The sequence below is a fragment of the Drosophila obscura genome, unplaced genomic scaffold (assembly GCF_018151105.1).
Source record: "Drosophila obscura isolate BZ-5 IFL unplaced genomic scaffold, ASM1815110v1 contig_150, whole genome shotgun sequence".
Classification (NCBI taxonomy): Eukaryota; Metazoa; Arthropoda; class Insecta; order Diptera; family Drosophilidae; genus Drosophila; species Drosophila obscura.
The window spans coordinates 11,531,226-11,546,724 of NW_024542736.1; the positions used below are offsets into that span (position 1 = coordinate 11,531,226).

A 15,499-nucleotide genomic window follows, 5' to 3' on the forward strand; every position below is an offset into this window, starting at 1 on the left:
TTTGTACAGTAGTTTGACCCTTTTTAACAGCTCTATATTTCAGGGATCGAATGTGTCTGTGCCTGTGTCTGTGTGCATCTGCTAGCTACATTATCGCAGTGCGCAGTGGCCTCTAATACGTTCATCAAATAGCTTAACCCATTTGGGTGTTGCACAGCCCAAAATCAATTTGGTATTTCGAGAAATAGAGCCACAAATGATATGGGGAATAGTTTGATTTGCTTATGGAAATCGTTGGGATTTTTCTCGCTCTCTCTCTCCTTCGTTCGTTTCTCTCCTGCAGCCGCCACAGATACTTTTTTCACTCTTTCGCTGCGCTTTTATTTATGTGGCGTTACTTATGGGGCCCCCCCGCCGAACCAGCACCCGAAATGATTTATGAGTGCTCTGCTCTCTAGACAAGATGTCTCTGCTAAACGCTTTCAATTAAATGCCAAACAGCCGAGCTGTAAGTGACAAATTGTGTCAATGAATGTTGCCACAATGTCGCTCATCTTTCCATACAATATAAACACACTCGTACACACTCGCATATAGTTATTTGGGCGATTATCAGGCATAGTTAAGACCGGATGTTATAGCTTTTCGGGGTGGAGAGACACGAATATTATGATTATCTTTGTGGTGCAGGTAAGAGGAGACCGAAGAAATCTCTTGTGGCCATGCAAATATTGACACTCTCTGTCTGTCTATCTGTGTGCTGTTTGCCAATGTTTACCCACTCTGCCCCGTCTGCCACAAGAGCGTTAGAAGTGTATCTGCTGCTGCTGCTGCTGCTGCTGCTGCTGTTGTGGCGGCGGCAGTAGCTGCCACATTGCGTTCACCGTTTGCTTTCGGGTCGTAAACTGGAGTGGAATGGAATGGAGGAGTCTCCCTCCCGCTCTCTCTCTCTCTCTCACTCTGTGGGGTTATAAAAAGAAACTGTCAGTGGGGGGGTCTGTGTTCGGTTCGGTCTGGTTTGGTTTCTGTGTTCTTGACTGCTTCTGCTGCCCAGGCTCTGGTTGTGTCACCTCAATTGTGGCTGTTTTACTACCGATATTGTGCGCCCATTATAAAGATAGATAGATAGATAAAAACAACAACAACTACGCTACGCTACGCCACGATGCGATGCGTTGCGTTGCGATGCGCCTTTGTTTTTGTACTATTTGTGTTTGCCTTTTGGATGTTAATGTCGGGTAAAAGTAATCAACAACATTAAACAAGTCCAACAACATCATCATCATCATCGCTATTATCATTATTATCATCATCATGAGCGTTGTTGGTGCCATCATCGTCATCAGCTAGGCAAATAAAGTTTGGTTTTGTATTACAACAAAATTATTATTGTTCAGTTTTGGTATATTTTTTTATGCGTTTTTTGTGGGTTACAGTGGCACAGTGGCGTCGAAGGATGACAGGGTGTTGAGGGGTGCTCAAAATGTAAGCCATAAAATTCCCAAGATGTTTTCTCTCTCTCTTTCGCACTCGCACTCAATGCAAGCCAGGCCATCAATTGAGTTGTTACAATATCCAATCCAACCCCCCACTCCCCTTTTTGGTTGGTGCGTCGTCCCTGTTTTGGGGCATTGTGCAAGCTTTTAGGTACCTAACCGTGAGTCCATTCCCCCATTGTGTAGGTGTGAGAAATTCGATAGGCTTTTGGCGCTGTTCGGTTCGGTTTTTGGTTTCACCTTAAGCCCAAGTGCAATTTCGCAGTGAATGAGCAGAGATTTCCATGACGCTGTTTGTTGTTCTTCATCATCGCCAGGTGACCACAGCAACATTGTCTGGGTCTCCACTAAATGATAGATCACTGCAGAATATACCACAAAACATCTAACTGCTTTTCGGGGTTCATTCAAATCTATCTTTAGATATATTTTAAAAGAGATGAGCGATGGGGAACGAGCGGGCGCGAGAGATTGTTTGTCCAAGTGAGATATAAATTTTGATAAAATTCCAACTGACTCTCTCTCTCTCTATCTCTCCCTCGTGCACGCTCTCAAATATATTTTGTTTGTATTTGTGTTTGTTTATAATGTTAGTTGCTTGGTGTGGCTGGGTTGGGTTGGGTTGGGGAGTGGGGGACCCGCATGAGGCTGGCGCCGTGGCACGAAAAATTCAAATAATATACATAATGTGGCTACGTGCTGCAATTTAGGCGCCTTCATGCCTCCCGCTGTCCCTTAGAGCAACTAATAAGAGATGGAAGAGTGTGCCAGTGGCATGTACAAGTTCCAAATTGAAATTTTTATAATTTTTAAATTCTATTTTGATAATTTTTTCACACTGCCCTTTCAGTTTCCTTCTTTGTTATATCTTCCTTTACTGCTGGCGAATCTCTTTTGTTGTTGCTGTTGCCTTTGGGCCGCGCTGTTATCACTGTTATCACTGCACTCTTTTCTCAAGTGGGCAAAGGCTCAACGGCGATCGACAATGTCGACGACGTCAACAACAACGCTGGCTACTGTGCTGCTGCCAGCGCTGATTCCAAAAGTCGGGCTATAGTAGTGCATAAATTGTTTTATGGTCCCCGTACTGGGACTGGTACAGAGACTGGGGACTGACTACTGGGGTTGGGGGTTGTTACTGGGCTTTATGGCCACATTACTCAAGTGCCTTCCACCATCACACGCCACACACCACACACTTCTGCTGCTGCTGTTGCTGTTGCTGCTGCTGCTACTGTTGGGTGTAGACCTGGTCTATGGCCTATCTCCTCACTCACCCACCCAGGCATAGGCCCAGTCACAGGCCCAGGTCTCTGGATGATTTTATGGCCAACACACAACGCCAGGTCGCGGGGCTATAAAATTCCTCCTAGCTAGCTGTATTGGCACTATAAAAAAATAGCGTCTAGCTAAAACAAACTAAAGAAAAATGGGTATGCGTATTTCTTGCTTTATGAACCCAGATTTTGTGGCATAGTTTTGGTTTCGACCTACCCGCCCCCCCACAGCCGTGTCTCATGTTTCGTTAATTGTGGCAAGAGAATTTTGATTGAATCATAATTTGTTGGACCAAGTTCCCTATATATATATCTACATATATTAATAATGTATATATAGTCGAGCTCTTTTATGATGGCTGGATGAGATAGCACGTGGCGTTTCTGTGCAGTTTGATGAAGCGGAATTGATTTCAAAATTTCCCCCGCATAATCACACACATTCGAGGGGGGAAATTTATGACCACCTACGCGGGCCAGTTTGGTGTTTTATTTTTGTATCTTTCGGGCCACCGATTTGGAGACAGACGTCTGTCGATCGCCGTCGCTGTCACCGCCACCGGCAACCGCCAGCAGTTGCCTGCCGCTGACATTGTAAACCATTTTTGTGTTGTATAATTGCATTTATTGGCATCATAAAAGTGTTCTGAAGAGCAGTATCTAAACAGTAGTGATTTCTTTTCGCCTCGACAATGGGGGATTGCAAAAAAAAAAAAAAAAAACGAAACAGAGGCAACTACAAAATAAAAAGAACAGCGGGGCAGAAAACAAAAAAAAAGAAATATAAATTTATGAGCGGCTCATATGAAACTGATTAGAAAAGGGGGGTTCGCGGTCCCAATCGGTGGCTCGTCTGGGGCGCGTGACGTTGCTGGCGATTTGTTTTTGGGGGCTTTCCGCACACTCAATATGAGATTGGAGATCCCAAATAAGACTGGCCATAGAGTAACGGGACTAGACTATATTTATTTATACGGAAATGTCTGCGTGTGCGTGTGTGTGTGTGTGTGTATTTCTTTAACTATAAATATGAAATTGTCAGCTGCAAGAGACGCCCACGCACTGCTGCATGTTGACAAAATTGTCAGGGAACTCGCGCACACATCAGAGAAAGATGGAAAGAAAGGGAGAAAAGCATTTCCATTTCCATTCGCATTTCCATTCCCATTTTCACGCCCCAACTGCTGTCCGGGAGGGTATTTATAGACTTGTCTCATGCTGTGCATTTTACTAGTTGGTCGCATGATTTATATATTTTTAAAAACATTCTCGCGCGCTCTTAAAGAGAGCGATACTTGCAGGATTTGGAGAGATATTACTTCTCAAGGTTTTTTCGGGGGCAGCCATTTTGAGGCGCATCCAGTAAAGTGCGTGTGCAATATTCCCGGCCAACTTCTGGCTGACTGCTTTTCATATCAGTTAAAGCTAAAGCGCGACCTGGCCAGGCCGCGACTCCGGGCCAGCACAGAGACCTGCATGGCGAAACCAGTTTGGCAAGTTCTCCCATCTGTCCCTCTCTCTCTCGCTCTCTCTCTCTGTGTGCCACAGTGTCTGTGTGTGTGTGTGTGCAACACCAGCACCATCCACCAACCAGCATTTGAAAATGCAACATTAAAGCCAACAGGCAACAACTTTTGCAAAATACCCAACACGCAACCTCCTCCACTCCGCTCGTCTCCTGCTCCGTCGCTGTCGACCTCCTCCTTGATCGTCATCATCGTCGTCGTCGTCTTCAATGGCTGTGCTTTGTGTGTTGTTACTCGCATTATGGTTGCTGTTGTTGCAGCCGCACAATGGGGCGTTTTTCTCATACAGCCATTGTACGGTACGGATGGAAGTGCCCACATATCTAGATACTATATACTCTGTGGGTACGTCCGTCTCTAAGTCTACCACTCTACCACTTCCACCAACTCCCCAGCGATCTACTCGTACTCTGGTACTCTTCTACTTGTACTCGCTTTGCCTGCCTGTCAGTCTGTCTGTGTGCAAAGTGTGTAATTATTAGCTGCACATGCCTCAGTTGATTTCAAATTGCCGTTACTGCCTTGGACGACTGGCAAGTAAGCTCTGACATGGGTGCCTTTGTATCTGTATCTTCGAGCAGTATCTGAGTGTGGGCTGCTGCTGCTGCAGAAGATTGCACGTTTAACTGTCGGAGATCAGTAGGGCATGCGTTGACTTTCTATTGGAATTTTAATGTGTACCAAGATAGGCTTAGATCAGTGGGGAACCAGTCATTTATTGCTTAGACTTTACATATTTTATTAGGTTTATTTTAACTTCATTCATTATCCTCAATCTCAGCTGAAATTGAAGACTGGCCGATCTTCAACTGATCTTCATTTGATAGGGACTCAAAATCTCTTGAGAATAAATCTCATAGATGGTTTTGCATAGCAGGAATGGCAGATCAATAATAACTCCGACTCGGTTCAGGGTCACGTCCATAATCCAGGGACAAGATCAACTCCGTTGTGGCTGTGGACCTCCCGCCATCAGTGCAACCTTGTTGCATGTGTTTCTGGGTGGTCGGTTGGTCGTTCGGTTCCATGCAAACATGCCACACATTTGGACAAGGTCGCCTCTCGCCCGTTATATAAGATCGCAGCGGGGGTGTGTGTGTGTGTGTCCAATCTGATCTGCCGGTTGGTTATCTGTGAAGAGCCGAGCTTGTCTCGGCCATTTATTACGGCTGCGCCTGGTGTGGCAGTTCCGTGAGAGCCAAACAAAATATCAGCAACAAAGAAATTTCAAATAATTCGCGCAGCATTTTCAGCTGCTGCGATGCGATGCCGTTGATGATGACCTTCTGCTGTCGTCGCTGGGTTCAGTTTGGGTCTCCATCTCTGCTTGGCTCCGTCTGTCTGTCTGTCTGTCTGTGTGGTATTTTATCTAGTCAGATATTGCTTTTGTGATTTTTATCTAAGTGTGTGGTTTATTTTTATATCTATGCAGCGTTTTTGTTGTTTTTTTTTTTGCTTTGGCACGGCTTTGGCCGGGGGCTTGGGCTTGGGCTCCGGCTCCGGCTCGGTCTCTCGGGGTGGCTATAAAAACGAGAATCTCTTTTATGGTCACAGGCGAGTCACCGTCACCTCTTCGGGGTCTGACACTGGCACTGGCACCGGCACTGGATCTGTGTGGTGTTGCCCCAATGGATGAGCAAATGTTTCGTTTCCCATGGTCTGTTTTGGAACCGATTTGCTCATGGTTGTTGTAGTTTTATAATGTGTACAATATTTTGCCGGGACAGGCGGAGCCCTCCCTTATCGGCTCTCCAAAAGACCATCATAAAATAATAGCAATACCCGTGTCTCCGCCGTTCGTAGATGATGATTATGTTTTGGATCAGGACAGCTGTTTGGAATGGATGGAGCGGTTCCTTCCTGCTGTCCATATTGCGATTTTTCTTCACACTCACTAACTTTAATTCTTCTCTCGTTCTCTGCTTGCAGATAAGATCACAGAAACCCTACTATACCGCAGATCCCGAAGTCGACTCACTGGTAAGTAAAAAAAAAAAAAAACAAAACAAATGAAATGAAGCACAAAAACAAAAGCAAAATCAACTATGTTGCCTCTGATCTGGCAGCATGTTGCGATGCCAAAGATCATGGCTATACATTTTGCATTTGTGTTTGTGGGGGGTGTATCTGTGTGTGTGTTGTAGTCTGCATCACCTTGACCCAAAACAACGACGACAATTGAATAATTTTCTTTTATTTAGAATAAATCACAGTGAATTTAGCAAAAGAGCAAAGCATCAACGAACGAACAATTTATGAGCATTTGTTCATCAAAGCAGCCAGCAGCAAGCAGCAAGCAGCTTTGTTGTTTTTGTTGTTGGAGCGGGACAAACTGAGTTGTTTAGACATTTTATCGGACAGCGTTGCCATACTTTTCGTTCTCACTGCTCTTGCTCTCTTTCTCGCTCTCTCTGTATCTGTCTCTATTTTCTGCTCTCTCTCTGTGACTGCGCGTACGAACCCAAGCGAACGACAATATGAAGCAGAACGATTTAATGATGCATATGACATTTTTGCACTCTCTAAATGGGCTGCCTGCCTGCCTGCAGCTTGGGGCAGCCAGCAGCCTTGGGTGTGCACCAGCAGCAGCAGCAACGGCAACAACAATGAAGCCAACGGCTTTAGGATTGTGGAATATGCATTCGGATCTCTTTATTGCTGCGGGGTAGTGGCGATATCTCTGGCGTGGCATGGCGTGGCGTGGAGTGGAGCGCTGCCTTGTGGGGTGCAGGAGAAGATTAACAACAGTTCCGTCCAAGGCAAAGGCAAAGGCAAATGCCAGCAGCAAAAGAACCAAAAGACCAAGGCAACCTTGGTGGTGTTGATCATGATCATTTTTATAGGACACCCAGTACATGGGAGGGAGTATATGTAGTATGATAATCTGCTAGAGGAAATGGTCGTAGAAGAACGAGCAGAGGCACGGGCTCCCAAATTATATTTAATCCATAAATATACATAGCCAATATTATTATTTGGAGTAACTCCTTTTAGGGACACCTACCCTGAAAGTGCTGTAAGATCGAAACGCAAACAGTTCCAAAGATTATAAATTCCAGATGTAAAATCGTGTTAAAGTTGTGCAGATACCAAAAGATGTTTGCTTAATCCAGTTATGGAATAAATGGTTCAATTTTTATGCGCAGCGCAAAGGGGCATTATCCAGGCAAAAAGCCATCAGATCATCTCATCTTCTCCCTCGCTGTGTCTCTCTATCTCTCTGTCTCTCCCTTTCTTGCTCAGTTTTCTGCCTGGCATTCCGCTGGCATCCGAGTCATAACAATTTTAATGGCCCCACCATGAGTCAGAGTCAAAGGCAGTGGCAGAGGCAGAGTGGAATAGGGGGGGGGGAGCGAGAGATCATTTCGGTTGGCATGTAAATCAAGACGGAAATGCCGCGTGCAAAAAGTGCAAAACGAGCCATGCAATTGGGTAGCAGCAGCGCAGCTAACTGAAGAAGATGCGAAATGCGGATGGAGAACAGTTGCTCTGGCCTGGCCTGGCCTGGCCTGGCCTGGCCTGGTCCCGTCTCGGACATATCTGGGGCTGGGCTGGCACACATATAAAGAGATTATGGGCAAAACTAATTTTAATTGCCACCACACCGCACTCGAACGACTCTTGGCAGTCGTAAATGTGTCACTCACTTACCCACTCACTCAGGGCAGCAGAAGTTGCATCTGCCACACAAAGATGCCTCTGCAGCGACACACAGACGGAGCACGGAGAGAGAGGGAGAGAGCGATCTCTGGTGGCCCTAATTTTATGCACTTGCAGATTAGTTTATTAGTTGTAGTACAAAATCACTGACTGCCCAGGCCACCCAATCCCCCGAATGAGCACCACCCCACCGCACCCCACTGCACCTACTGGGCCAGTCTGCGACTGCGACTGCGTCTGGCGGATCTCTCGTCTTGGCCATGGCCATGTGTGCCTCGCTTGCGTCTGCGTACTTTGGCCATAAATCATTTTGGCATGCCACTCTGTGGTTGGGTTTTGCCTTCTTTGCCTCCAATTTTGTTCCTTCTCCTCCGAGCACCATCCACCATCAACCATCCGCTATCGTGTTTGAACATTTAAAAGTGCATTTAGTAACACTTACTTAAAGGAAGAGCCAGAAAAAAACCCAAGCAGTTGAGGTCGCCTGCTATAAAAATGTTTATAGCATGTCTTGTCTTCTGCTGCGCTAGAAGAGCTCTGCACCAGCAGGCAGCATGCAGGCAGCATGCAGCAGCGCGGTTAAATGAAATTCTTGTCAGTTGTAGCAGTAGCCAGCCCCACCAGAACCACCAGAACCACCACAAGGCACCACCAACATGAACAGAACTGAAGCTGAATGCCAGGCCGGGGCAGGGCAGGCCACACAGCAGCAGTTGAGCAGTTAGCAGCATCGTAAAAATGTCAAATGTCAAACTGATGTTTTAATTAGCGGTGGGGTCCAGCAAAACCCTAAGAGAAATGAGCAAACAACAAAGCCAAAGACTTTTAGGGCTCTCTGGAATGAAGTGTATGCGTGATTGAGTGTGTGTTTGTTTAATAGTAAATCCGCTTGTATTTTCACGATTATTACACGATTATATATATGTATATTAATATTTTCTTTCCCTTTCCTTTTTGCAGATGGTGCAAGCAATACAAGTACTTCGGTTTCACCTTTTAGAATTAGAAAAAGTAAGTAAAACATTTTGAATTTCTTGAATCAATTACCAGCTAAGGCCTAAACATTGCAATACCTTGGAGATACTGGAAAACATTTAGGCGAAATCATCTTGCGAAGAACCAGAAAATACATTTGTTTAGTCATTGCAATTAACGGCAAAAATGACAGGCATAGGCTGGGACGGGCCGAGTCGGCTCCAATCATTTATCAACGCCCCAAAAAGACCACCCAAATGTCGCGGACACACACTGAGAGCAGGACCGGGAACAGGACCAGACACAGATCAGACACGAACCCCCCCGACCAGGCTAATAAATAAACCAGGCCAAAACAGAAACAGCAAAAAAGCAAAACAGCAAAAGAAAAAAAAATGGAGTTAAAATAGTTTCCAGCGGGCGCGCATTTCAATTACCAACATTTGTGTTGACATTTCATTGAGGGGCATACTCGCAAAGGGAGGGGAGGGGTGGGGAGCGGTCGGGTTCGGATTCGGTCCCACAGCAGGCGACCATATATCTTTGGCCTGTCTAATACACTTGCAGTATGTCTAAATTAAAGTCAGAAACAAAAATGCAGCTGAAAATTGAATTGAATTAATTGCCAATCAAAGTGGAATAGTTGTAGCCGATTCGTCGCTGGAGCAGGATGTGTGCCGGGGATTAGTTTTTTGTGGCAACAAATATTTGGCCAGCGGCAAAGCGGCAAGGCGACAAAGCGGCAGGTGTTTGTTGTAGTTGTTTGTCGCTGGTTACAGTTTCATGCGTAAGATAAAAGAAAAGAATTTCCCTTCCATTTTTATGTTTTCTGCTGCAATTGCAATGGAACAATGGAATGCATTCAGTTTTCGGCTTCCCTTTTGTTGTTGATACATGAGGTGTGATGACGGCATCCCACCCATCCCAGCTATCCTCTCCCCTACATGCCTACAGACTGTGCCTCATAGAATTCCAAGATGTTTCAGTCCTGATAAGAGAGCCACATAAATTAGTCTCCCAACTGAATGTTTTCATTTCATTTTCGTTTGAGGGGTGGGCTGTTCTCCTACAACACCTACTTGATTATTAGACACTTTATAGTCTAAATGGAAAAATTACAGGTTGCCTAATTTGTTTTAATTTCAAATAATATGCAAGCGACTCAGACACTCGGGTGCGTGTCTCTCATTCTGCTGCTTAATGGAAGTTGTTCCTCAAACGTGGGTCGTAATTAATGCTGCCCGATCTGCCCACCCCATCCCGCCCTTCCGTCCCTTCTGTCGCTGGTGCTGTGTCGAGAAAATTAATTAGGCAAATGCGCAACGAAGCGTGGAACGCGAACCTAAACCTAAACCGAAGCCGAAGCCGAAACTGAAGCCCAAAGTCGGACTCCCAGTCGAAGCTGCGAAGTCGAGGCTGAGCCGTAGTTAAGCCCGGCCAGAGCGGAGTAGAACAGGCCAAAAACCCGTCCGAAGAGCTTCCAAGTCTCTCTTCACTCTTTTTCAATTAAGTCTTAAGTAAGAAATTATGCAAAACATTCTACAAAATACAAACAACAACAACAAAAAAAGAACAGAAAAGCTGAACCAAAACCAAACAAGACAAAACGCTCGGAGAATAAGTATAGAGAAGTTATGGTCGGGGGGGACTCGTATATCCGAGTCATTTGCTGTGGAATGCTGCTGTCTCCATGGAGAGTGGGCCATGGGGCTAATGACAGGCGAACGAATCAAACGTGCGAGTAGCTGGCAGATACAGTCGCAGAAGTCAATCAATCTGCAATTAGTGCTATGGACAATGTTAATTACCAAAAAAACGCTTTCTAAGCCAGGCCAAAACTGGAGCAGTAAGACTAAGTCACTAAGGAAAGTGAGTTGATCATCAGTTCATCAGTTCATCAGTCAGTCAGTCAGTTGATCAGTCACTCTGTCTGTCTGTGTGTCTGTCTGTCAGTCAGCCAGCTGCAATTTGTTGCAGGCAGCACCCTGTAAGGTGGGTAAGAGACAGCCACACGGGGACCCAGAAAGAGTCAAGATCTTTATCAACAGCACAGCAGCAGCAGCAGCACCACCAGCACCAGCAGCAGCAGTGCCGGAGAGTCCACGACAGGTTTTTGTTTTGTCATTTGTCACTCACACAGCTTGCGACACATATGAAAGCAACAACAACAGCAACAACGCAACAATTGCAGCTCCAACAACTGCAACAATCAGCACAAAGAACTGTAGCAACTTGTACATAAAAAAAGAAGCACACACACACAACACATTCATTTATATGCAGCCAACAAAATGCAGCGGTCGATTTTTGGTGTATAAAATAAATATAAAAAAAAACACAAAACAAAAAAATACAACAAAAAACTACACACAACAAAAACAACAAAAACAAAAAAAACAATACCGAAATAAATGAAAAGAAATACAAAATATACTTAAATAAAATGTGCGGGCTGACTTGCAAAAAAAAAAACAACAACGAAACGAAAACTGAAATACTACATCTATATATGTATGTGTGTGTGTATGGAATATATATCTGTAGATCTGAACATTTTATATATATGTATATCTGTGCATATTTGTTGCCGCTGCTACAGCAACAACAACAACAACACCACCAACAAAACAGAATCAGTTAAAAAGACGTTTCAAGACTTGTGTCTGTCAAAACTGGTTTGCCTCAGTCCCAGTCTCAGTCCCAGAGTCGAAGCCCCAGCTTGGAGCTCGAGAGTTCCAGGCCCAGCTCCAGCACCAGCACCAGCTCCAGCTCCAGCACCAGCACCAGCTCCAGCTCTACGGCTCCCCCAGATCCCCAGCACACGGACAATTCTCGTCACAGAGTCACATGCAAAAAAAAAAAACAAAACAACAAAAAAACATCACACAGCAAAAAAAATACAGCATTAGGCAGGCAGGCATTGCAATTGACAAACAGACAAACAGACAGAGAGACGAACAGACTGATAGACAGAGAGACAAACAGACTGATGGACAGAGAGACAAACGGACTGATAGACAGAGAGACACTGAGACAGAACGAGAGACTGTCGAGACAACACGTTGGGTCAGTTGCACACGCTTCTCCGGCAGGGGGTAAGCAGCAGCAGCACCAACAGCACCAGAGAATCGGCTGGGGTAATGCCGGCATGGGGGCAACTACAACAGCAACAACACCGATTTGGGGGCCTTGTTTTGATGGCTTGGCCAGATCGCTTTGGGATCGCTATACAACAGCACAAGCACCAGAACCAGCAACCAGCAACAGAAACAACAACGACATCGACATCGACAGCTGTATACTTTTGGTTAGCCTTAGCCAGCCGATGATGATGATGATGCAAGCTAAGGGATACACAGCAGATTGGGGGAGATTTTTTGAAGATTTTAAATGATGCGATGAATGCTAGGAAAACCTGGCAAAAATATTCCCTGACAATATATAGAAATCGAGACAGAAGATAATGCTAGAAGCGGATTATGAACACGGATAAAATATGTAGAAATAAGTTACAGCGATTTGAAATAAATTTGCGAAGACAGCACAGCGCCGCAGATCTACTCGACTTCATCTCAATGCCCCCCCCGCTGTCAAACATTTATTTATTTCAAATTATTTTTAATTACATTTCATTTAAATGTCAGTGGCAAGAAGAAAGAGAACCGAGTCCGAGCTGGAACTTGTTAGACGGCGACTCGTGTGTGTGGGGAGGCTGTTGCTGTGGCTTGCGTGTGACTCTGAATCTGAATCTGGTTGGGGGGGAATATTTAATGCTATCTATGAGCGGAAATCGAGAATTACCACTGCGCAGATTGGAGCGATTTGCATTGCGATTAGATTGGATTCTGCACTTAGTTGACGGTCGTCCCGTCCCGGCCCGTCCGGCCAGAACAGGCAGCTGCTGCAGAAAGGGGGCAGAATGAGTACGCTGCTGCTGTGAAAAGCTGTGCTTAACAGGATGTACAAACGAGTGTGTGGCATTTACAAGCAACGCCCTCTCTGCTTTGACTGTCCGTCCGTCTCCCTCTTGCTGCTGCTTGGGGGCCCACCCAATGTGCAGCAGCGATGTGCAACAGCAGCCACATCATGGGGGCCCCGCGAGTCATAAATATCGCAATGAGCCGTTCGAAAATGTCACATACAATGCTGACAAATTAATCAAAAGTTATCAGCGTCCCAGCATCGTCTCGGCCAGTCTGGCAGTCTCCGAAGGGCCCTCTTCTCCAACATATCAATTTAGTGTGTGCTCATGTTGCATGTGTGCAGTTGCAGTGCAGCAGTGCTGCAGTGGCAGCAACATGTTGCTGGCGTGCTAATTGCAAGCTTTATGGATATTGTTATGGTCACTTTGACAGCTACACCACACAGCAAACACAATCATAAAACTTGGACTTCGACTCGAATTCGGACTCGGACTGGGACACTGATATGTTGCCTGCAACATGCTGTTGCTGCTGTGGAGAGCTGCTGCTGCTTATCAGCAACAGCGACAAATTTGACATTGTCCTGTCATAAACCAGTTGCAGGCCGTTGCTTTTTTTATCATCATCTTTTTGTATTTTTTTTTGGTGACAATAACATTGAAAGCAGCAGCCTGCAAACGAGTTTGACAAGTTTGGGCAATGGGCAACAAGTTAATAGTGGCAGCAGCAGCCACAGAGCCAGAAAGCCAGCCCGCCAGCCAGCCAGCCAGCCAGCCACTGTTGCAGCTTTCGCAGGCCAAAAAACGATCCACAAAAATGAAGAAAAGAAGCATCAAGCAGCAGCAGCAGCAACAGCAGCAAACAATTTGCATAAGCAACGCGCACTTTTTCGTAAATTAAATGCCTGGCCCCGGCTAAATGGAGCACCCTGTTGTTGCTGCTGTTGCTGCTGGTGCTGCTGCTGCTGTTGTTGTCTGCTACCATAGCCCAGTGCAATTAATTTCTTTTTAGCCGTGGCGGCGGCTGCATTCCTCTCTTTGTTGCATATTTGCATATGTGCCTCGGCTGGCGGCTCCCCCTCCGCCAACGCCGTTGCCTGCCTGCTTGCCTTTGCCTGCCTGCCTGCCTGCCTGCCTGCCTGACTCACACTCACTTTGGCCTTATCGCATTTGTTTTATCACACACACCGAGGCAGAGACGCTGCCTGCGCAACATCACTGCCACAGACACAAGAGAAGCAGCAGCAACAACAGGGTTTTAAAAACGCATTTTGTTGGCCCTGGCACTGGTCTTGGCCTGGCTCCGTCTCTGGCTGTGGCTGTGACTGTGGCTCTGAGTCTACCCTGGTCTGACGCCAGTGATCTTCTCCCTGGACGGCTATCTCTGAGCGGCGAGTGCGTCTCCATGTTGCTAATGTGAATGTTGCACGTGCTGCCCCATGTTGCTGTTGTGCTGTTGCGCTGCTTGGATGCTTAAAAGTGTGCCCTGCGGCTAAGCCTGGCTGCCCCAGCACTTCCTTTTTGGCCAATGCATTATTTTGTTGCTGTTGTTGTTTCTGTTGCTGTTGCCGTTTCTTTTTCGGGTCCGAGAGTCTCTATGCATATTTATACGGCCTGAACCAGAGTCAGAGAGTCAAGCTCTGAGCCAGGTTTAGGTTAGCTGTTGTCTACGGCCATTTTTGAGTGCCATCATCAACCATTTGCCTGGTTCTGGTTCTGGGCTCTGGCTCTGGGTCTGGGGTCTGTGTCTGGGGCAACGCATCAAAAGCAATTTGCATGCCATTTGCAAGGCGATGGAGGAAGCAGGTTTTAGGCCGCAGCCGCTGCCGCTTGGCGTGGCAAGAATGCAATGGCGCTAAGTGTGGCAGCTGTCTGCCCATCTCTCCCTCTCTTTCTGTCTCTGTCTCTCTTTCTGTGAAGGTATTGCAATGTTTAAGCTTAGTTTAAGTATGTACGATAATGTATGTAGATGATCTATGTATCCACCATTATTCCCCTTCCCATTATATATATCTATACAGTTTCAGCACCCCCCTTGCACAACCGAACCCCAACCCCAACCCGATCCCATTATTAGATGATAAGTGAAATTTTGGAGTAATCGTACTCCAAAAAACAAAAGAACCCATACTGATGCTCTCTCTCTCTCTCTCTCCTTTCTCTCTCTTCCTCTGCTCTGTTCTCTGTGCTCTGAAATGATCGCGGGAATGTCTCGTTGCAGGTACACGAACTGTGCGACAACTTCTGTCACCGCTATATATCGTGTTTAAAGGGTAAAATGCCAATAGATTTAGTGATCGACGAACGGGACACCACCAAACCACCAGAACTCGGTTCGGCAAATGGTGAGGGACGGAGTAACGCCGACTCCACATCGCACACCGATGGAGCTAGTACACCAGACGTTGTGAGTACCCCCTTCGCGGGAGCACATGGTCCTATATTGGCGAGCTACAATGCGGTGGTGCACCCATGTTCGTAGTACGATAACGACCTTCTTGCAAAAACGAAGCGGGTGCTCACAATGCCCTGGGATTAAATGAATCAATAATAATAATGATAATGATCAATAAATCAATCAATCAATGACTAAAGCCACGTGTATCATCCAAATGATGCAAGAGATGCCATGCCACGCGGAGCTGATGCTGATGCTGATGTTGCTACCACCTGCATAAGGAAATTAAGTCACATTAATTCACC

At 46.0% G+C, this 15,499-nt stretch overlaps 1 protein-coding gene across 4 annotated transcripts in view; it reads left to right on the plus strand.

Annotated features, from left to right (window-relative positions):
- The window catches only part of LOC111066512 (homeobox protein homothorax), a 114,307-nt gene that overhangs the window by 17,751 nt on the left and 81,057 nt on the right, over positions 1-15,499 (plus strand). For all 4 annotated transcript variants that reach the window (XM_041591757.1, XM_022355199.2, XM_022355200.2 and 1 more), the window contains exons 4-6: positions 6,169-6,219; positions 8,860-8,910; positions 15,018-15,203. In XM_041591757.1, coding sequence (XP_041447691.1) covers positions 6,169-6,219; positions 8,860-8,910; positions 15,018-15,203 — 288 coding nt within the window. The remainder of the gene's footprint in view (positions 1-6,168; positions 6,220-8,859; positions 8,911-15,017; positions 15,204-15,499) is intronic.